General features: G+C 42.0%; 2 protein-coding genes across 15 annotated transcripts; both read right to left on the bottom strand.

Annotated features, from left to right (window-relative positions):
- Positions 1–518: 518 nt before the first annotated feature.
- Positions 519–19,670, bottom strand: MCRIP1 (MAPK regulated corepressor interacting protein 1). Of its 14 annotated transcripts, XM_074224886.1 has the most exons (7): positions 19,552–19,597; positions 7,633–7,737; positions 6,497–6,553; positions 3,383–3,483; positions 3,115–3,233; positions 1,836–1,937; positions 519–1,532 (listed from the first exon to the last, which is right to left on the bottom strand). In XM_074224886.1, exons 4-7 carry the CDS (start codon positions 3,388–3,390, stop codon positions 1,468–1,470), a joined length of 294 nt encoding a protein of 97 aa, XP_074080987.1. In that variant the 5' UTR covers positions 3,391–3,483; positions 6,497–6,553; positions 7,633–7,737; positions 19,552–19,597; the 3' UTR covers positions 519–1,467. The 14 variants fall into 14 exon arrangements, 13 of the variants coding, with proteins under 13 accessions (XP_074080987.1, XP_074080989.1, XP_074080990.1 ...); XM_074224888.1 differs by lacking the exon at positions 6,497–6,553; XM_074224889.1 differs by lacking the exon at positions 6,497–6,553 and having other exon boundaries at positions 3,383–3,480.
- Positions 19,671–20,089: 419 nt separating this feature from the next.
- Positions 20,090–21,587, bottom strand: PPP1R27 (protein phosphatase 1 regulatory subunit 27). The gene is made up of 3 exons (XM_074224882.1): positions 21,219–21,587; positions 20,563–20,713; positions 20,090–20,229 (listed from the first exon to the last, which is right to left on the bottom strand). Exons 1-3 carry the CDS (start codon positions 21,406–21,408, stop codon positions 20,106–20,108), a joined length of 465 nt encoding a protein of 154 aa, XP_074080983.1. The 5' UTR covers positions 21,409–21,587; the 3' UTR covers positions 20,090–20,105.
- Between the last annotated feature and the right edge of the window lie 1,419 nt (positions 21,588–23,006).

Here is a 23,006-nt window from a genome sequence, read left to right as displayed (position 1 = left end):
CATACTGTAAGGAGTAGGGAGCTGTTTTTCAGCTCCTATCACTGTCTGAGCCAGAGCAAGGGTCACTATTGACCAAGGGGGGCCCATACTGTATCCAATACCTTCTAATTAAAAGTCTGATCAATAAGTATCAGGGGAGCAGAGAGTATAGACTCTTTGAGCAAAGAGCTATATATGTGTGTATATAAGTATGTGTATTATATATATATATATATGTATATATATACATATATATATTTCACACAGATCCTAACATCTCACAATATTTGAATTCTTGTGATCTTGCCCTAATTTCAATTTTTATCAACTCCAAAGTCCTGAGATAGACAATGCTTTCTTGAGAAATAAGACACAGTCATAAAGAATCCTTTCTCTATCCGTTGAGGCCTCATAATGGGGAAAAATAAGGGTAAAAGTGGCCTGCTACCCAAGGTCCTAGGACTGAGTGGGCATTTGAAACAAAATCAGGTCTGACCAACTTGGCTATAGAGGGGGCTACAAACTCAGCCAGAGGCACATTCCAAATACCTAACCCCATCTTTATTTACAGCTCCTCAGGCTACAGAATAATGGCAAACAACTCAGCTCTCGAACTGTAACAGAAAGAAAAAAGGGAACTACTGGTAACCCTCTCTCAGTAAAACTACCAGCTGGGAATAGGATAGACCAGGGAACAAAGCAGCCATTGAAACTCAGGAAATGGGACTCCTAAGGGAGAGAGACTGCTGGTCTAAGAGAGAGACTTGGCATGGCTGCTTGATAACCCTGTAGGGAATGGGTCTTAGAGAGCTACCCAGGCATGAGGAAGCTGGGACCAATAGGGTTTGAAAAATGAGGAAAGGGCCTTAGTCGGACATCTGGGAAAGGAAGAATGGAAACTTCCCAACTTGCCCAAGACAGAGACAGTAGCAGATGTCTACAGTGGAACCAGCTTGTGGGAGGATGGAGCTACCCCTTCTTCACATCACCTTAGAGAACCAATTTGATCCACCCCCCACTGGTCCCAGATCCTCCCAGATGTCCTCGCTCCTTCCAACTTAACTCAAAAGTATAGGAAGGGACGGGGAGGGCTGCCATGCTCAGCTACCTTGGCATCTAAAAGCCAAAGAGGGAAAGTGAGAGCTCTAGGCTATTTGGAAGGCAGACAGAGCTAGGCAACCCCAGAGACACATAGGTTTAGAGAACAGGAAGAGAGGACTGGGGGGGGGGGGGAATAGGAGCCAAGTCCCCTAAGTCACAGTAACTTAGAACCTCCCTAAAGAAAAAGGAAGGAGGAAAAGGGGAGGGAGGGCCTTGAGTGCCAATCAAGTCCATCCTTTCAGGTACTCAGCCCAACATGAGCATGATTCTTTACTTGCCCTGCCAGGGAGATGGGCCCAAAGGAGAGGGAGAAAAACCAACATAAAATCTGCAACTTTCAATCTTCCAGAGGCCATGGGGAGGAAGGGAGCAACCAGGCCACTGCCCTTAGGACTTCTTGGCATCTTGTGTGTTCCGGCGTTTCAGGTCACTCAAGTCAAAAGGTTTGAAAGCTGTTGGGTGCAGAGGGAGTTGAATGTCAGTTTCTGGAGAAGATCCCTAGTCTAATCCCACCTTCTCTAAGGAAACCTTAGGATCCACTCTATCCCAGTTTTGTATGAAATCAAAATCAGTCTCCAAGCTGCCCCTGTGGGAAGATTCAGTCTGTCTCCTTCAAACAGGTTTCTGAAAGAGGAAGCAAGCACTTCCTCAAGGTACTTCCTTCCTATCCCTGCATCTAAGTGGCCAATGCCTCATGAGTTCAGAAGGGAAGCTAGGAATCAGTAGCCTCCCCAGGTCCTTCCAAGGGCACTCACTCTTCAGGTTGGGATTAGGGACCTTTTCCACATACTCCTCCACCAGGCCACGCTCACTGCCAGACATCTGGTTCCGGAGGTCTCGTTCCACACACTGCCATGCTACATAGGAAGGGAAATAAAGAGTTAGGGACTAAGGTTCAAGATGACTGCTGTATGACTTTGGAGTCCGACTGTCTAAATTTGACACATACTCTCCCATTACAAGTCAGGAAAAGTTCTTTTTGTTGCCTCCTGCCCTTCTTTCTAAAAACCCACCTCCATCCAGGAAGCCCTTTCTGAATGATGAACTAAAATAACAGTGCCCTCTCAATTATTATGTACTTTGTTTTCAGGATATTAATCTGTACTTATTACCATGCTTTATAAGTTGTACTTGTATTTCCTATCTCCCTAACTAAATTTAAGTTATTTGAAGGTAATGGTTATATCACAGAATCACAGAATGTAAGAATAGTGGGGAACTCCAGAGATCACCTAATCCAATCTCTTCATTTTACAGATAAGGAAACTAATACTTAAGAGTGATGAAGTCAATATGACTAATAGGCAAATATGTACATGTATTAACCTATATCAGATTACTTGCTGTCGGGGCGGGGGGGAGAAGGAGCGAGGGAGAAAAATGTGGAACTCAAAATCTTACCAAAACTGAATGTTGAAAACTATCTCTACATTTAATTAGAAAAAAAAAAAAGAATGGTGAAGTGCCTTGTCCAAGGTCACAATAATTTAGTAATGAGAATAACATCCATATAGAGTTTTAAGATTTGCCAAGTGCTTTACAAATATAATTTCATTTTCTCCTCACAATGACCCTGGGGAAGGTAGATGCTATTATTAATTTTATATGAAACAGAGGCAGACAGAGATTAAGTGGTTTACCCAGAGTCACACAGTCATCAAGTATTTGAGGTTAGATGTGATCTTATATCTTCATGATTCCAAACCTGGTATTCTGTCCTCATGTTTCAGTATTAAAGATAGGACAGAGCCTGGTTCATTCTTTAGCATTCTATCACAGCAACTAATTTAAGACTGCTTATGATATAAGAATATATAAGAATTCCTTATTCCATCATAGAATCTAAGGGACTTCAATGTTGAAGGAATCTCTTTGGGGGGGGGCATCAGAAGGAGAGAGAATCTCCTTTGCAGGAGACTGTTCTTTAGAACTAGAAGAGAGCTTTACAAAGTTTAGAGGAGGGCTTACAAAGAAAAGCCAAAAAAGATACAATGACACAAGGGGGGACCCTGAGATAGGGGTCAAATTACTCACCTTCATAAATGAATCGAACATTCTCCTCATGGGCTGGAGTGAAGATCTCACTGCTGTTGCTTGGAGACCTGGGGCTACTATTTCTTTTGCCATTGTAGACAACTCTAGAGACAGGAGAACTGGGGACAAATACCCATATGTGAGTGTCTAGGAAAAGGGAAGGATTTAGGGCCACCTCCCACCAAGGATAAGGAAACTTGTATCCCAGAAAGCCCCTAGAGTCAGGAACTGTGGTCTGTCTCTATGGTGGAAATGACCCAAGTCTTACCTGGTCATAGCTGGGGGTGGCTGGTCCAATCACTCAACTCAAATGCCTGGGTCTCCTTCTTGGCTTCAATATGCTGCTGGGAAGCTCTAGAGGAGCAACTGCTAGGGAAGGAAAACCAAGGGTCAATCAGGCAGCTGCCTGTCTCTAGCAGTAGTCTATGGCAATAAGGTGAGTTGGTGGGATACTGTAGATCTTATTTCCCTTCTTGGCATTTATGACTACATTGTTAGATATGGACAATGTATCAGCAAGCATGGAGTCCTGACCAAGGAGGAGAAAAGCCTGAGTAAAAGATCAGTATTCAGATTCTTTCTGAAACAAGGGATGAATTGTAATTTAGTCTGTAAAGCAATTAAAACAACATGAGGAGAGAAAAAATACCTTAGGAACACATTGCTAAGCAAGGTGAGATATGCTCTCTTCTACCATCCCATCTCCTTTAAGCAAAGGAAACTCAGACACAAACATAGAATCTTGGAATTAGAATGAGAGCGAAAGTCAAACTAATCCAATCCCTAATTGAAACAGTACCCTCTAAAACATACACAGCATGTACCATCAAGTCTTTTGCTAGAAGACCTCTAGTGAAGGAGAATCCACTATCTCCTAAGGCAGATCATTCCATTTCAGACAGCTTTGGTTTATTTTCTTTGTCACTACAAAAAAGAGCTGCTATAAATATTTTTGTACATGTAGGCTTTTTTTACCCTTTTTGTGATCTATTTGGGATACAGACCTAGAAAAAGTATTCCTGGATCAAAGAGAAGCACAATTTTATTGCCCTTTGGGCATAATTCCAAATGCTCTCTAGAAAAGTTGAATCTGTTCACAACTCCAACAATTCATTAGTGTTCCAGTTATCCCATATCCCCTCCAACACTGATCATTTTCCTTTTTAGTCATATAATCTGATGGGTGTGAAGTGGTAGCTTTTATTTATTCATGAGAATTACCTTTTCATATCTTTTGACTATCAATTGGGGAATGAGTTGTATTCTTATAAATTTGCCTCAGTCCTCTATAGATTTTATTTTTTGCAAGGAAATGGGGTTAAGTGACTTGCCCAAGGTCACAACTTTTCCAAGGTAATTATTAGGTGTCTGAGAGATCAGGCCCTCCGGACTCCAGGGATGGTGCTCTATTCACTGCATCACTCCCTTCTAATGAGTCCTTTGTCAAATAACTAGCTGTAAAAATTGTTCCCCAACTTATTGCCTTCTTTTCCTCTTTCCATAGAATTGATAAATTATTCATTGTTCTCCTAATTGGCTTAGGATATCACTTTTTTTGGCTAAATTCTGTATCTATTTAGACTTTATCTGGGTACATGATGTGAGATGTTGGGTTATGTCTACTTTCTGCCATACTATCTTCCAGTTTTCCTAGCAGTTTTTATCAGAGTGAGTTCTTGTCCCAGAGGCTGGAATCTTTGAGTTTATCAAGTAACAGTTACTACAGTCATTTACTATTTTTTCTTTGCACCTAACCTATTCTACTGACCCACCACTCTATTTCTTAACCAGTACCAGTTTCGATGACTGATGCATTATAATATAATTTTAGAATTGATATAGCTTCCTTTGCAATTTTTTCATTAATTCCTTTGAAAGTTTTAGTTTTTTTTAGAAAGTTTTCCCTTACCTAGATCCCTAGAGCATTCCACTAGAGACTTCCTTCCAAGAAAAATAACACTTTTGAGTCTGGCCATTCAACCACCTGAATCTACTTAGTTCTATTTCTCATTTGGCCCAGAGGTGGCAAACACATGGCCTACAACAATCCTGAGCTTGGCACTAACTAGATTAAAATGTAATTAGGGAGGTAGTTATGTGATGCAGTGGATAGAGTACCAGTCCTGAAATCAAGAGGACCTGAGTTCAAATCCAGTCTCAAATGCTTAATTACCCAGCTTTGTGACCTTGTGCAAGTCACTTAACCCCAGTGCTTTGCAAAAACTAAAAAAAAAAAAATTGGAAAATATTTAACAATAAAAATACAATCAAATACAGATAATACTAAGATGTGATTTTCTACATCAGTATGCAGCCCACAGGAATTTTTATGTAGTTTAGTGGTCCCTGTTTCTGAGTTAGATACTAGCAATCTAACCTACTTCCATCTCTTCCATAAGAGCATGACTTTGTCAATACCTTTATCAAAATCTGAACACTCTAATAACGTAACTATGGTAAATGATGAAGCCATGCTGATCATTTTGATTAATGTTTCTTTTTTCTAAATATTCACTATCCCTTTAACATGATCTAAAATTTTGTTGGTAATTAAAGTCAAGCACACTAGTCTATGGGCCACAAACTATTACTTTTCTTTTTTTCTTTATATAGTTAGTTTTATGGTTTTTGCAAGGCAATGGGGTTAAGTGGCTTGCCCAAGGCCACACAGCAAGATAATCATTAAGTGTCTGAGGCCAGATTTGAACTCAGGTATTCCTGACTCCAGGGCTGGTGCTCTATCCACTGCACCACCTAGCTGCCCTATTTTCCTTTTTTTAAAAAATGGAGGGCTACAGCTGCTCTTTTCCAATAACTCTCATTCTCCACAATCTTTCAAAGATCACTGCAAGAGGTCCAGCAATCTTTCTGCTAATTTTTAAAGTAGTTTAAGATTTCATTCATTTGAACCCAAGTACTTGAATTCATCAAGCTGAGTTAGGTGCTTTGTGAATATATCATTTGCATCTCCAACACCCAGAATAACAAGAATATTATTATAACAGAGAATAACAAGGAAGGGAAGCAATAACAAAATTCACACACCCATCACACACATCTGGGATACACCCTCCCCCACCCCCACCCCCACCCCCACCTCTTCTTCAAGGTCAAGATTAGCTAGGCATTTCTTTTTTTGTTTTTTAATGGAATCCATGATCATCTCATATTGCATCTTAAGCATTTAAAAAGAAATAAGCATGAAGGTGATAGCTGCTTATTGTTCCCAATCTATTATACAGGATAAAGAAGCAAAGAAGTTCTTGTGAAAAACTCTATAAGATTCTTCAAATTAAATTGATACCTGCATTAATATTCAGTGACCTTAATAAATTTACAGAACTAAGGAAAGAGTCAAAGGATTCTTGGATAGATTTCTTACCATTACACACTGCTCCCAGCTATCATGAATGTGTTCTTCCAAAAGAGTCAAAATGTTCTAGAAATATTGATCAATAACATCACAAAAGTTTAAATAATGATATTTTAATGAACAAGAAATGATTGGTTAATGATGGGGAAATAATTTCTGAATTTATTGTTTGTATTCTAGGAGCCCATCAATTTGTTATAACAAAGATCAAAACCAATACCAAATTAGAATTAAAAAATAAGAAAATGAAGCATGCTGTTGAAACAACTAACATATAAAATGGGAAATGAATACAAGAGCAGAACTTCACACAGACTAATACCATTTCCTAAGAAAGTTTTACTGATGTCAAACATCAAAAAAGGTGACTGAAATAGTCTAGAAATAATCATATTCAACAAATACTTGCTGTCGTTTTGGCTAGATGTTTCTTTACAATCTACCTTCATGAACTCCCCATTCAGTCATGTTTGTCCTTTACTTTCCAATTCAGAAGAGTTCTCCATGGCAGAGAAAACAGAAGCTAAATAATAGGTGAGCCTCTCTGCCTCCTCCTTTTCATATGGATTAACCCATCCCAATCAAGTATCTTGTCCATTCTTTGATCCTCCAACTCTTTGCCCCTCTGCATTTTTTTTAGGTTGTTTTTTTTTTTTGCAAGGCAATGGGGTTAAGTGGCTTGCCCAAGGCCACACAGCTAGGTAATTATTAAGTGTTTGAGGCCGTATTTGAACTCAAGTACTCCTGATTCCAGGGCTGGTGCTCTATCCACTGCCCACCTAGGCGCCCCTTCCCCCTCAGCTTAACTAAAAAATAAACAAAACAAAAAAACCATCTTTTTATTGCTTTTAGCTTTGCTAACAAATTTCAGCTCACAATGAGCTTTAACATGCCTGACTAAGCTTAAAGGTCCAATAATGTTTCTGACCTCATCCTGTTACTGAGTTTGCTGGCTTGGTGGCTCATAGGAGTAACCCACACTTCTACAAGTGGTTTTATGGATTAAGTGAGCTCAACTCCTAGAAATACTGCCCTGGTGCCATGGGAATTTATTTGATCTGATATGTAGACATCTCCTCAATCCTGGGAGTATAGTTAGCCCCCCAGAATCATTCAAGCCTACTTCCAACCTTCCATTTAAGCACCTTTGGTTCATTATTCCAGAGTTTCTCCAAGAGTCTGTTTTGGGTCCTCGGAAGCAGGTTGACCTGAGTCTCTTTGTCCTTAGAGAAGCAGGCCCCACTGGGCTTCTGTGAGGGTAAAACAGAAGGGTAAAGGGGCAAGTAAGATCACAAAAACCTACTTAGAGCTTGACCTAGTGGGATCCTGTCACTGATCAGTATTTATAGCTATCTTTTGCTCTGGGGATTTCCATAGCCCAAAGGAATGGCTATTTTTAGTTGGAAGTTCTCAAATTAGCTAGACAGAGAAAAGCACTATACTGATCATAGAGGGAAGGCAGAGGAAGGGGTAAACTGAAGAACTGGAAACAAAGTCAGTGACCATCAGTCAGGGAATGACTGAACACATTCTAATAAATGTGACTGAAAATTTATTAACATTATTTTACGGGGCAGCTAGGATAGAACATTGGCCCTGGAGACAGGAGGATTTGAATTCAAATCCGATCTCAGACACTTAATAATTACCTAGCTGTGTGACCTTGAGCAAGTCACTTAACCCCATTGCTTTGCCAAAAAAAAAAAAACCCATTATTTTACAATGGCATACAAGAAGTAATGAAATTAGACTTGTTTTCATGAAAGGGGAAGGTTTATATGGAGTGAAGTAAGCAGAACCAAGAAAACAATATGTACACTGACTATAACAATGGAAATAGAAAGAACCACCAAAAAAATCAAAACTGAATACTGAGTAATAATAATGAATGAACTTGAGCCCTCCTTTGCTGAGAGAGAGAATACATTATAGAAGTGAAACATTACATATATTGTCTTTACGTGGAATATTTTTTCTAAACTGCTTTTTTTTTCATTTTTTTTTAAGAGAACAGTTCTTTGGGTAGGGAAGAGGGAAGGACATATTAGGAAATTCATGAAGGTGATGTAAAACCAAAGGTGTCAATAAAAACTTTAAAAAATACAACTGGGCGGAGCCAAGATGGCAACATGAAGGGATCTTAGGAGTCTTAGGAGCTCTCTGATAAAAACTCATAAACTAAGGACTCTAACTAAACTTTCGAGAGACAGAACCCACAGAGGGACTCAATGAGGCAGTTTTCTTACTCAAGGTAACCTGGAAAAGAGCAGAAAGGCTCTGCTCCCCAGGGTTGGAGGGGTGGCCGCCAGAGGGGTGGCCCTCCAGAGCCAAAGAACTTCAGCTTCCCAGAGGCAGCCCCAGGAGGCAGCCCCAGGGCGCTGGAAGCCGCGGCTCACAGCAGCGGGGGAGTCTCCTGAGCTGCACCCCAGGGAGCACCGGGCACAAAGTGGGGGAACAGCAAGGGACCTCTGCCAGAGAGAGCACGGGAGCCCAGCCCTCAGGGCACACAGCAAGCAATGTGGTCTTTCTGAAGCCCTGATCCAGGAAACATAAGCAGGCAGAGCCGGTAAGCAGGAGCCCCCAGGGCATGAGCCCATTGAGCTGAGGGAGAAGAGTGAAGAAAGAGAGACTGCCCAGCTCTGTCCTCTGCCCCTAGAACAGGACTCTGGGGCTCTGAACACAGATACTGATTGCAGTCTAGGCCCCCCATACAACAGCAGGGCCCCCTCTACCTCAGCCCCGTGGCAGAAGGGGGCGCTTATGGTCATTCACAGACCAGGAGGGAGGACAGAACCTCACACACTGAGACCCTTGTGGGAGTGCCCCAAAAGCTCAGAAACCACCCCAAAACCAGGACCAGGCTGGGAAAATGAGCAAGCAGAGAAATAAGAGGAAGACTATTGAGAAATATTTTGCAAATGAGCCCAAGAAGGATCAAAATACTCAGTCTGAAGATGAGGAAGCACAAGCTCCTGCATCTAAAGACTCCAAGAAAAACAGAAATTGGGCTCAGGCTATGACAGAGCTCAAAAAAGACTCTGAAAATCAAATGAGGGAGTTGGAAGAAAAACTGGGAAAAGAAAGGAGAGAGATGCAGGAAAAACATACAAATGAAGTCAGCAGCTTAGTCAAGGAAATCCAAAAAAATGCTGAAGAAAATAGCATGCTGAAAACCAGCTTAGGTCAAATGGATAAAACAGTTCAAAAAGTTATTGAGGAGAAGAATGCTTTAAAAAGCAAAATTGGCCAGATGGAAAGAGATAAGAAAACTCTCTGAGGAGAACAAATCCTTCAGACAAAGAATAGAATTCAGGGAGATTGATGAATTTACCAGAAATCAGGAATCAATACTTCAAAACCAAAAAAATGAAAAATTAGAAGAAAATGTGAAATATCTCATTGAAAAAACAACTGATATGGAAAACAGACTTAGGAAAAATAATTTGAAAATTATTGGAATACCTGAAAGTCATGATCAGGAAAAGAGCCTTGACATCATTTTCAAAGAATTACTACAGGAAAATTGCCCCGATATTCTAGAAGCAGAGGGCAAAATAGAAATGGAGAGAATCTACCAATCCCCCCCAAGAAAGAGATCCCAAAAAACCAACCCCCAGGAATATTATAGCCAAGTTCCAGAACTCCCAAGTCAAAGAGAAAATATTACAAGCAGCCAGAAGGACACAGTTCAAATATCGTGGAGCTGCAGTCAGGATCACACAGGACTTAGCAGCAACTACATTGGAAGCTCTTAGGGCTTGGAATACAATATACTGGAAGGCAAAAGAGCTTAGAATGCAGCCAAGAATGAATTACCCAGCAAGGCTGAATGTCCTCTTCCAGGGAAAAAGATGGACTTTCAATGAACCAGGGGAATTTCAAAGGTTCCTTTTGGAATGGCCAGAGCTGAACAGGTTTGATCTTCAGATACAGGACTCAGGTGAAGCATGGAGACTGGAGGAGAGGGGGGAAATATGAGGGACTTAATGAGGGTGAACTGCATGTATAGAAAAATGATACTGATAATATTCATATGAACCATCTCAGTTAATAGAGCAGGTAGAGGGAGCTTTTATAGTTGAAGCACAGGAGAAAGCTGAATTTGAAGATAAAATATGGTGTAAAAATGGAGTCAATAGGAAAAAAAGGGAAATGGAATGGGAGAAAGAAAAAGGAGAGGGGAATAGTACAAGATATTTCACATAATAAGATTTTTTTTATTACAATGAGCTATTGCAATGATATGGAAGGGGGAGGCAAGGGGGAATGAGGGAACCTTTGCTCTCATCAGAGATGGCTAGGAGAGGAAACAGCAAATATACTCAATGGGGTATAGACATCTGGAGTAAGAGGGGGGGGAGCAGTGGGAAGGGGTGGGGATGTGAATAAAGGAGGAGAGGATGGACCATGGGGGGGAGAGTGGTCAGGTATAACACATTTTCTTTTTTACTTCTTGCAAGGGGCTGGGATTGGAAGGCCTGCCCGGGACCATAGGGCCAGGTGGATTCTGGGCCTAAGGAGTGGTATGGGGGCTCAGGGCTTCTTGGCCCCAGGACCAGGGATCTGTCTGCTGCGCCACTCAGAGACCCTACAGCAGAGTCAGAGTAAAAGGAGAGAGAAAATATAGTACATGGTAGTGGAGAAATAAGAAAGGAGGGAGTTGTGATCAGCAATGGCAACGTTGGAAAAATATGAAGTAACTTTTGTGATGGACTTATCATAAAGAATGTGATCCACCCAAGACAGAGTTGATGGTGTTGGAACAAAGACTGAAGCACATTTTTTGTTATTATTATTTGGGGGAGGGTGCAGGGCAAGTGGGGCTGAGTGGCCTGCCTGGGGCCACATAGCAGGGTGATTTTTGGGTGTCTGGGGCTGGATTCGAACCAGGTGCTCCTGGCTCAAGGGTCAATGCTCTGCCACCCAGCCACCCCTACTATTATTACTATTTTATTTTGGGTCTTTTTTCTTCTTCTTCTTTTTGGTTTTTGCAGGGCAGTGGGGATCGGGTGGCTTGCATGTTACATGGCTGGGTGATTATTGGGTTTACGAGGCTGGAGATGGACTCAGGTGCTGGTGGCTCCAGGGCTGGTGCTTCATCCATTGCGCCACCTGGCCATACCTACAATTATTACTATTATTTTTTTAATTTTAATTTTTTTTCTCTCCCCTTTACTTTTTCACCCAAGCAAGTCTATCTATGTTCATGGGGGGAGGGGTAGTTTGTTTACTTGTAAACAAGTATATTTTATTAATGTAAAAAAACATTTGTACAAAATGAGAATAAAAAAAGAAATTAAAAAAAAGGGAAAAAAATACAACTGTCAGAATCTATAAGGACAGAATGCAGATGTGGGCTTTCTCTACCCAGGGACCAAAAACTATTGTACAAACATAAACCTAAGAATATGAGAGAAATTAGGAAAGGTCAGAAAGAAATAAAATTTTAATTGAGGCATTAAAAAGAGCAGGGACCAAAAACTCCTTTTACTGAATTTCCTGTATCATTTATAAGAATAAATCATACAATTTAGCATATTTACTTAGGGAACACCATAGATTTGGAAGGGACTGAAAGGTCATCTAGCCCAGTATATGCTGGTCATCTAGTCTAAGTACAAAATCAACAGGTTTTTTAATTGGACATAATCAATGGCAGAGAATTCATTACCTCACTAGCAAATCATTCCACATACAAAAAAATCTTGAATTGGTAGGAAGTTTTTCTTCCGAATACAAAGCTGAAATCTGCCTTTCTGTAACTTGCACCTTGTTAGTATTCTTGTTTTACTTTCTGGAGCCATACAGAATAAATCTAATTTTTCTTCCGCACGACAGCCCATGAATGTTTTGAAACAGTAATCACATTCCAAGTTTTCATTTCTCTAGGTTTAAAATCCTTAGTTCCTTCAAGATAATACAGTTTTGAGTCTTCTCGTTACTTTGCCTATCTCTGATGGAAGTATTCTAGTTTGTCAATGTCCTTCTAAAATACCCATATACTATCTCATGTGTATCCCATTCAAAAATCAAGCTTCTCAAAAGTTCAGAAGGAATAAAAAAAAAAACCAGACAAACAGGGTGGCTTGTATGTGGAGTTTTCTTATATATTTGGAGGGGAAGGCAAGTTGAAATGGAGATTTGTGTTTTCACAGATGATCCTTTTTCTGTTCTATTTAGGGTGTTTTGCTCTTTAATAAATTTTGAATTATTTTTTTTAGAATGACAAGCTGAAAGACCTAATGCTATGTTTTACTTTTCTTTAAGAAAGATTTTATTTATTTTGAGTTTTACAATTTTTCCCCCTATTCTTGCTTCCCTCCCCCCCCACACAAGGCAGTCTGTTAGTCTTTACACTGTTTCCATGCTATTATGTCTTACTTTTAATGTAAATACCCATTTCATCTCCTGGTGTCAAGTATTCAATGAATACTTGGTATTTGTTGACTTGAAGAAGGAGGCCTTTATTTACACTCCTTTCTGGTTTCCTTTAGTGAGTCTCTTAACAAGGCAGCTTTCTAAAGACAAGGATTTTAGACATCCCTTCTAGCATCTCTCCTTAATTCTATTTACTGAGTCCTATCCTTTTTAATACCTAGAGCTGTGATACAATTTCCACAGGTATCTCTTTATCTGAAGCCTCCACACTACAAGAGACCCCCTCTGCAGTCACCATTTTGTGATACTGCTCTATTAAGTCAGGAATTTTTAACCCTTACTTACTGTGCTGGTCTGGTGAAGCATAAAATAAAATACATAAGATTACAAAGGAATTGAAAGGTTAGTGAAAATAAAAATGTAATTTTTTTTTTATCTATTTTACCATTCTGGAAAGTAATCTGGAACCATGCCCAAAGGGCAATCAAACTGTGTATACCCTTTGATCCTACTAGGTCTGTATCCCAAAGAGATCATAAAAAAGGGAAAAGACCCACATGGATAAAAAAAATTTTTAGTAGTACTTTTTGTAATAGCAAAGAAATAGAAATTAAGGGGACTCCCATCAACTAGGGAATGGCTGAACAAGCTCTGGTATATGGGTATTAGAGTACTATTGTTCTGAAGGAAATCCTGAATGGCCTAACTTTCAGAAAGCATAGAAAGACTGATGCTGAGTGAAGTGAGAAGAACCAGAAGAACACTGTACACATTAATAGCAACGATGTGATGATCAATAACTGCTGTGAGCAAGAGGGTTGGAAGGGAAGATGTAGAATTCAAAAGCTTACAAAAGGATAAATATGGACAACTATCTCTGCATCTAACTGGGGGAAAGAAAGTATAAAATAAAATACATAGGATTACAAAGGAATCTAAAGGTTAATGAAAATAAAACTGTAATTTACCTATCCAAATTTATGACCCCTTGAAATCTATCCAGGAATTGCTAGCTAAGAAATTTTGAATTAAACCTTTTCCCTTAACCATTGGTTCCTTTAAAGAGTTCATCCTAGGGCAGCTAGGTGACACAGTGGATAGCACTGGCCCTGGAGTCAGGAGGATATGAGTTCACATCCGACCTCAGACACTTAATTACCTAGCTGTGTGGCCTTGGGCAAGCCACTTAAACCTATTGCCTGGCAAAAAAAAAAAAAACCCCAAACAAAAAAAAACAAAAAAGAGTTCATCCTACCACAGCTGAAGAAACATTTCTATTAAAAAAAAAAATAAGCTAAAGGGGCTGCTAGATGGCACAGTAGATAGAGCACTGGCCCTGGAGTCAAGAGGACCTGAGTTCAAGTCATTTACCTCATGTCCTTGCAAACAACTACAAAAAAAACAAGTTAAAGACTTAAAGGATGAAAGACCTTTCCCAGTCCCAGTGCTTTTCACTATAATTTGACTCTGATTCCAGCTATGGAAGTTTAATCACAACAAGGAATGAATAAGAAGCACTGAAACAATGGTTCTCAACTTTTTAAGTGGATGATGGGTCTAGCCAAGATGGCAGACAAAAGGCAGCAACTTGCCTGAGTACTCTCCTTTAAATAATGTCCCTAAAAAAGCAAAGAAGAAAAAGAGCCCTATAGATAACAAAAATAATTATAACAGTTCTTTTTGTGATAGTAAAGAACCAGAAGCTAAAGGCTGCCCATCAAATAGGGAATGTCTGAACAAATAAATCAATACTATCTGCCAAAGGACAGTTTTGGTGAAACTGGGAAGGTTTGTATGAAGTGATGTGGAAAGCTGAACAAGAAAAATAATTTACATAATACCAACACTACTATAGAAACAAAAAATTTTGCCTTTAGAATCTAATCATTGGGATTATAAACAATGACAGAGGTTGGACACAAGTTGCAGAATGAAACTTAAATTTTTTTTTAACATGGGCAATGCAAGTATTTCACTTCACCTAAGGATTTTATTTTCCTTTTTTTCTGGGGGTGGGTGGAAAAGTAGATTTTTGCTAATTAAAAACAAAAATATAAAAAATAACATTTCTAAAATTTTTTTCTCTTTCCCAAACCAGATCCATTATGGCACCACCTAGTTGCCTAAAGTCAAAGCCATGGAGCCATTCCCCCCCCCCCCTTCTTTGCCCCCTATATCCAGTCTATGAGTTTTCCTTCCACACTGAAGCTCTGACTGAGACTTTTGTAATAGATTCCCAAGTGCCTCTGACTATTGTGTGTCTCAGCCACTCCCTCTATTCAATCTGTACACTACTATCAGAATAATCTTCCTAAAACAAAGCTTTCAATCATGTCCTCTCAGACTATAAAAACTCCTTGAGAGCAGTTTTTCTTATAACATTTTTAAAGACAGAACTAATACTTATGTTTTTAAAGTGAGAACTAATAAAAAAAATTTTTAAATAAAAAATATAGAAGAGGAAACAAGCAGAACAATTTTATTACTGTTATTTAATTTCATAAATATTTTAAAAATAAACTGTAAGGGGCAGCTAGGTGACATAGTGGATAAAGCACCGACCTTGGAGTTAGGAGTACCTGGGTTCAAATCCTGTCTCACACACTTAATAATTACCTAGCTGTGTGGCCTTAGGCAAGCCACTTAACCCCATTTGCCTTGCAAAAACCTAAATAACTAAATAACTAAATAAATAAATAAAAATAAACTGTATACAAGTTTTTTCTTATACCATCCTTATTATCCTTATTCTTCTTAATTCTTTGTATACTGAAATGTTTGATAATTATATTTACAAAAAAAAAGAAAATTTTTAAAAATGAAAGCTAAGGGTGGCTTAGGTGGTCCAGTGGATAGAGCACCAGCCCTGGAGTCAGGAGAACTTGAATTCAAATCTGGCCTCAGACACTTAATAATTACGTGTGTGGCATATATACATATATATTTAAAAGAAGCCTCTGGTTCTAGAAAGATAATTTCCACAGCTTGATCCTTCACTGTACCATTTTATAGCATTCTACAGTCTTCAGACACTGAGACCCACTTACATCAGGGATGACTATGTAGAAACTGAGTAATTTGACTTTCTGTGTCAAAGATGTTACAGCAGTTCAGATATAAAATGAATATATCTAATACTTATCCCCAGGGTTTCAATCCTGAAATCCAGCTGCCTACACATTTCAAACTCAAGATGTTCAAAAATAAACTCACTAACTTCTCTCCTAACCACCATCCTCTTGGTTCAGTTCAAGAACCACTTTAAAATCATTAACAAGTTTATATTCTACAGTCATCCAAGTTCTATGCTGCAGAATCCTCTTTGACTTTTCTCTTTGGTTCACTTCATCATCAAAATGGTCTTATCAGTTCCACCTTTGAAATATATGAATATTGAAATAGTTCTCAAATCTATTTTCATTCCTAGTGCTACCACCCAAGTTTAAGACCACTTAGGCTCTCTGAACCTCAGTTTCCTCATGTGTAAAATAAGAGGGTTGGATTAGATAAGACAGCCTTGAGGTTTTTTCCCCCAACTTTAAATTTATGAATTTGTATGAGAGCTTTCCACCTGGTCTTCTTATTATCCCCTTTCCCAAGAATCCATGACCCTCTGGTCTACTTAACTTTCCCAAAGCACTTGTAATTCTGATTATCACCCCTTGTTCCATAATTTTCAATAGTTGGCCCTGGAGTCAGGAGTACCTGGGTTCAAATCCGGCCTCAGACACTTAATAATTACCTAGCCCTGTGGCCTTGGGCAAGCCACTTAACCCCATTTGCCTTGCAAAAAAACTAAAAAAAAAGTTTTCCACTATGAATACAATCTCCTCTTGGTCTTGTCATCACTTCTCTCCTTCAGTTCCTGTCAAAACCAAATACTCAGAAGTCTCTATTCTCTTTCTGCTCTTGCCTATCTTGGCTCATACTACCCATATCCTAATCCTGGTACCTGAAATGGACTCTTTCCCACCAATCCCTTTCTAATAAAATGCTTCAAGTCCCATTCCCTACAAAAAGCTTGAATGATCTTTCCCTCCTCAAACTTTTCTCAGAACAAAATAAGTATCTCTCTTATACACTAACCCACATTAATATGCATTATACCTATTTGTATATACATTTCATCTCCCTTACTAAACTATAATCATCTTGGGTTCAGGAGCTATGTTTTAGACATTTAGCAAAGTGTCTATACATAATGGAAACTTGGCAATGTTTGTTGAACTGAAGCATTCAAAGAACTTCATATATATATATATATATATATATTTACATATATATATATATGTATTCTCACAAGCTCAAGATCTCCTAAGAAAGAAGTAAATAGGGTATGTTTCAACTTTTTTAGGCAAACAAGTAAAAGTAACTAAGCAATATTTTCAAGATCCCAGAGAGTGAATAAGATCACAACAGGGAGATAAACTTAGATAACTTGAATCATATTCAAAAATGCTTCCTAAGGTTAAAATAAGGATCTTATGCTTTGCAGAAGGAGGAAGAGGGGTACTCCTGAAAGTAGAAGCAATGTTTACTGATTTCCAACAGAATTATTCATACTTTGATTCTCATATTCAGTAAGCAGAATGGAGCAGCAGAATAGTGGAAAGAAGGTCCTAAGAATTGGAGAGACATATATTTGAATCCTTTACCTCTGATACCTTCTAACTATGTGTGACCCAGCAAGTCACTCAATCTCTCCAGGTTTCAGGTTCCTTAATGTAAAATGGTTAATATCTTTGGTACTTACACCTCACAAAGTTGTTATGAGAAACAAATAGTGGATATATCAAGGGACTCAGTAGTATACAAATAGTTCTGAATTCAAATCCTGCCTCAGATAATTACCAACTCTGTGACCCTAGGCAAGTCATTTAACCTCTTACATGCCTCAATTTCTTCATCTGTAAAATGGGAATAACAACAGCACCAACTTCCCAGGGAGGTTATGAGAATCAAATGAGTAAATATCACTTTGCAAGTGATAAAATGCTAACTATTATCATCAAAAGAAGTAATGTATATAAAGTACAATTCTTAAATCATTTACAAATAGACATTCAACTATACAATATAGTTATCATATCATTTGTTTATATGATTAACTATGCTATAGTTATCATATACACATTTATATGATTTAAAGTTTGTAAAATGATATAAACATATGAATACATTCTGTGTCTGAGCCTCTGAACATTCCTGTTTTAAACTAGTCAGACTGAATCCAGGTGATCTTCAGACTTCAAGCAACAATAGGGTTTCTTAACTTTATCAGAAGCTGATACTGATCAGGGGGTCACTTGGATCTCCACAAACTTGTCAATTTCTCAACCTCTGGTTGCTGCTTCCTGCCATCCAGAGAGGGAAGGGGTGACAGTCCAATAGGGTATCTAAAGTACTAAATATTAAAAGTTCCAGTTCCAGCTCTATCACCAACATGGCACTGATAAAAACTCTCACCGGTATGAGGAAGTTTAAAGGGCATACTTGTCAAACTACCTGGGGACCATGGCAACAGAAACCATATAAATCCAAGAACAGATAATGCAGGGTTTGCCCATAGTGTAACCAAAAAAAAAAAAAAGCATCGGACTAGGACTTATTTCTGGGTCCAATTCCATCCCCTATCTATAAGAACTTTCAGTAAAGTCATTTAAATCTTATTTTCATTTGTAAAAAGGATTTGGTTGGGGCGGCTAGAGCCCCGGATTCAGCAGTACCTGAGTTCAAATGCGGCCTCAGACACTTAATAATCACCTAGCTGTGTGGCCATTGCCTTGCAAAAAAACTAAAAAGAAGAGGGATTTGGTGTACATGATTTCTAAGGTCCCTTCTGAGATCAGACTGGTCCCCAAATCATATTTAATTGGTTCCTCCTAGTCCCTCAGTGGATAATACCTGCAGAAGACGAAGTAGAAGCGGGTCTTTTCTGTCTCAAAGGAGTTGAGAAGCCCCTGCTTTCAACAGAAACTCACTCCCAGGTTCAGGGACTATCTGCTATTGCTTTCAAGTTTCAACAACTTTCTACCCCTAAAAGTCCGGCCGGCCTCCCCCATACCCCCAGGTTCTTTGACACTATTCTGAGAAGCCCAGAAGTGGGTTAAGGGCGGAAGGGGGGTACCTCACCCGCAGGGAGGGGCCCGGTCCGCCAGCTCCCTCTTCTACATCACCAAGGGAACGAGGGGACCAGAGATAACCCCGTGAACAGTGCAGGGTCTCTGTACCTGGCGGGGGGGGGGGGGGGGGGGGGGGCGGGGGCGCAAAGGCGGATCCGCTCCTTTCCACACACCTGGCTGCGGTGGGGCGGTCCCGCTCCCACTCCTGCTCCTCCACCTAAATCTCTGGTGTCGCAACATGGCTATCTCGTCCCGGGGTGGGGGTCCCCTCTCCTCCACGGGGGGGGGGGCATACAACATGACCGGCATACGCGCCTAGGTCACGGGGTTGGGAATCCTCCAGTGGGAGAGGGCGGAGCTCACCTCACGCCGGGAGTTCCGGTCGCATCGCGACAGCACAGGGTGGGGGGTGGGGTCGTATCGTGACATAAAGTGGGGGTGGGAAAGACCGGGCGGAGGCGTGGCCCAGGCCGCGTCGGGGGCGGGGCGGTCCCCACAGGTTTCCGGCGCGAGCCCAGTCCCGCCCCCCGGCCCCGGGTCCCCAGCCGCCCCCTGGCGCCTCACCTCGCCCAGTTTCAGACACCGCCACCGCCGCAGCCGCTTCCAGCTGGGAGGCCCGGGCCGGAAGTGACGCGACAGAGGGGCCGCGCAGGCGCAGGGCGCAAGGAGAGCCCCCATGTGATTGCGCGGCCCGGGCGGGCCTCTCTCCAGTAGCCCCCCCCCCCCCCCCCCGTCACCTCGGCCCCCGGGGCCGCCGGCGCGGGGCGTGGCCGCCCGCTGGCCCCGCCCCCTCCGGAGCGCGGCCCGGTCCCGGGGGACCGCGGGAGGGAGGGAGGGAGCCGGGCTGCTCGTCGAGGGGCGCGCGGACGGGGCAAACAGGCAACAGTGCTCCGTGGGAATCACATTTATTGAAAAAGTAAAAATTGTTGAACGGTTTAAAAAAACAAAACACGAAAACATCCAGTAGAAAAGCCAAGCTTCCGGTGGGGCAGGGGCGCGGGCCCCGGGGGGAGCTTCCCAGGCGGCACGCTGCGCGGCGCGCCGCCCCCGGGCCGGGGTCCCCGGGAGGAGGCGGCGGGGAGGCCGGGCAGGGCCGTGCGCGGGGACGCTGGCGCCGCTCAGTTCACCGTGGCCCCCTTGAACAGCTCCACCAGGTCCGTGTAGTCCGGGTCGATGAGATCCGAGGGCAAGTCCCCGTCGTCATTGGCGACGTCCACGTCAGCCCCCAGGGAGATGAGGTATCTGAGGCGGGAGGAGAGCGGTGAGGAGCGGGGCGGCCTGGGCCCGCCGGAGGGAAGGGGCAGGCCCTGGGCCCTCCGACCTCCCTGGCCTCGCCTCCCTTCCAGCCCAAGATCAAGTGTCAGCGACGAGATAAGACGCGTCTCGAGGACTTGCTCCCGCTTATCGGTCCCCCGAAGAGGGCTGGCATCCCGCTCTTTCCCGGGGGCGGGCTGCAGAGCCCGGACTGCGGGGCTTTCATGCGAGAGCCCGCGCCTCCCTCCACCTGGGCTGGGGCGGCACGGGCAGCCGGAGCCGGGCCCCGCACCCCGCACCCCGCACCCCGCGCCCCCGCACCTGGCGATGTCGGGGTAGCCGTCGCTGCAGGCCATGTGCAGCGCGGTCCAGCCGGTCTCGTCGCGCTGGTGGATGTCGGCCCCGTGCTTGACCAGCAGCTTCACACAGTCCAGGTTCCCCGAAAGCACGGCCTCGTGCAGGGCGGCCAGACCTGCGGGGGGACCAGGACGCTCAGGAAGCCGCGGCCCGGCCGGCGGGAGCCAGGGCTGCTTATCCTAGGGGAAACTCGGCCTCCAGAATTAGGAGTGTGACCCTGGCTAAGTCACCTCTCAGGCCGGTCGGATTACCGGACTTCTACAGTCTTTTTGTCTAAATTGGCGCTCCTATGAGCCAGGCTAAGCCTCTAAATCTAATCAGTTCCTCCCTAATCCAAGCCTCAATTTGTTACCTCCTCCTCCTCCTCCTCCTCGGCCCCTTCAGAATCCTCTGAGCACCTGTTATCTGTCACACAGGCACCACTTTGTTTATAACAAATCTAAGGTCTTCCTGTGAAGAGGTAGCTTCAGGTTCCTCACTTCCTTTAGGGTTCTAAAATTCTCTTCTAGGCCATCTTGGGGGTAGGGCAGAAAAAGTCCAAAGCAGCAAAGGGAATCAATCTTGAAACCGTAACTAACTTTTTAAAAGGAGTATTTAGGAGAAGAACCTCTTTTGCTCACCTGAGGGATAGATGGTATCTAGAGAGACTTTTCGAGTCCGGATGAAGCGTCCTACCTGCCGCAGGTCACCCTGTCTGATGTGATCCAAAAACAGGACATCATTGGGAAATCTGACACATCGCTCTGCATGTAGACGCCTCTGATTATAGCGACTGCGATGGGCAGCAGTAGTTGGCACTGAGTAACGCATCCTACCAGGTGTTGGGAGAGAGCAAACTCTCCCCAAGTGTCTCCTTAGAGGATCTGAGGAAATTGGAAGTACAAACTCAGGGGGTTGCAAAGCACAGACAGAGCTTTGGTCTTTAAGAAAAACTCGGACAATACAAGGATAGCAGCGATGATAGCGGCAGCAGTCTCAATAATGTCTTGCTAGCCCTGGACATTTCCGCCTTTTATAGAGCTTTCCAGGCTATATAAAGTGAGCAAGTCATGCTGTTTGCTGTGAGGGACTGTAATTGAGCCACCTCCCTCCCCGTGCTCAAGATCATGTTATAGAGTCTCAGCTTTCAGCCCACCTGTCCCTGCATGCGGCCAAAAGGGTCAACTTCTTTCTGACTACCCACTCCCAGCCCTACAGCTGGACCTAGGCACTTAAAACTAGGCCCAACTGAAATGCAATGAGAATCATGCTAGAGGAATGAGTCTACTGGGAAGACTTGTGATTGCTGACTCAGTCAAGTTAGTCAACTAACAGCTACTCAAGAGCAAACAGGATCCAAAAATAACCATGAAGGATTATTAATACCTTAAAGCCCCAACAATTCAGATTTGATGAGCTGGTTCCTAGGCAGGAGATGATGAAATGAGAGGTACTAGCACCCCATCCACTATTGTCTGACTTCTCTGGCTCCCTTCGAGTCCCAGATAAAATCTCATCTAGAAGAGGAATTCCTGATCCTTTTCATTCTAGTGCCCTCTGTCTTATTGACTGATTTATCTTGTTTATATCTTGTTTATAACTTTATGTTGTCTCCCTCATTAGACTGTGAACTTCTTGAGAGCAGGGACTGATTTTTATGTTTTATTCCTGTCTTTGTATCCCTGCCCTTACTTAGTACAGTGTCTGACCCATAGTAAACTTTTAATATTTAACGACTGTGTCTAGTCCTGGCACTTCCTGCTGCCAGATCCCTCAATTCACTTAAGGAAGAAAAAAAGAGACCTTAAAAAGGACTTGGGTATTCCAGGAGATCTCAGTTCCATCCTGCCCTCTAATGCCAGACCAATCCTCCTAAAACACCTCTGTCTCACCATTTTCCTGTTCAAAAGACTTGAGGGACACTAGGTACAAACTCATCAGAGTAATTTTTAAGGCTCACTCATTCAAGAGCTCAAATCTAACTTTGTTCCCTCATTTCTCACTGCTCTTTGGTGTGAACTTTCTTCTTCAGCCCAGCTGGTATCATCACATGATCACTTGAATAGTCCTAATCTATTACTATCACTACTATTTTCCCTTGCCTAGAATGCCTTCTACTTCTATCTGAAGTAAACCACTTTTTTAAAGTCCAGCTTGAATTCCACCTCAGGCAGCAAAACTTTCCTAGAAAGGCATTCTGAAACTCTGTTGGTGAGGCTGTGAATTGATCCAACCATTCTTGAAAGCATAGTTGTAGTATTTGATTGTGATGGAATACAACTAAGCTATAAAGAAAAACACTGAAAGATTTGATGAAACAATGAAAGGGAAAAAAAAGAAAGGAAAAATGAGCAGAATCAGAACATTCCATATAGTAACAGCAATATTGTTTCAAGAACAACTTTAAACAAAATAAGTCATTTTGACTA

The sequence above is a fragment of the Macrotis lagotis genome, chromosome 2 (genome assembly GCF_037893015.1).
Source record: "Macrotis lagotis isolate mMagLag1 chromosome 2, bilby.v1.9.chrom.fasta, whole genome shotgun sequence".
NCBI lineage: Eukaryota > Metazoa > Chordata > Mammalia > Peramelemorphia > Peramelidae > Macrotis > Macrotis lagotis.
This window is presented reverse-complemented; position numbering and strand designations above follow the sequence as displayed.

What these genes read in the sequence shown, in the direction of transcription:
- MCRIP1 (XM_074224883.1), bottom strand. An exon ending in TGTTCGATTCATTTATGAAG is followed by an intron (nt 1,938 to 3,114) that starts GTGAGTAATTTG and finishes CTTCCTATGTAG; the next exon opens with CATGGCAGTGTGTGGAACGA. An exon ending in CCCTAATCCCAACCTGAAGA is followed by an intron (nt 1,533 to 1,835) that starts GTGAGTGCCCTT and finishes TGCACCCAACAG; the next exon opens with CTTTCAAACCTTTTGACTTG.
- PPP1R27 (XM_074224882.1), bottom strand. Translation starts at nt 21,408, where the DNA reads ATGCGTTACTCAGTGCCAACTACTGCTGCCCATCGCAGTCGCTATAAT. An exon ending in AGATACCATCTATCCCTCAG is followed by an intron (nt 20,714 to 21,218) that starts GTGAGCAAAAGA and finishes GTCCCCCCGCAG; the next exon opens with GTCTGGCCGCCCTGCACGAG. An exon ending in GGCTACCCCGACATCGCCAG is followed by an intron (nt 20,230 to 20,562) that starts GTGCGGGGGCGC and finishes CTCCCGCCTCAG; the next exon opens with ATACCTCATCTCCCTGGGGG.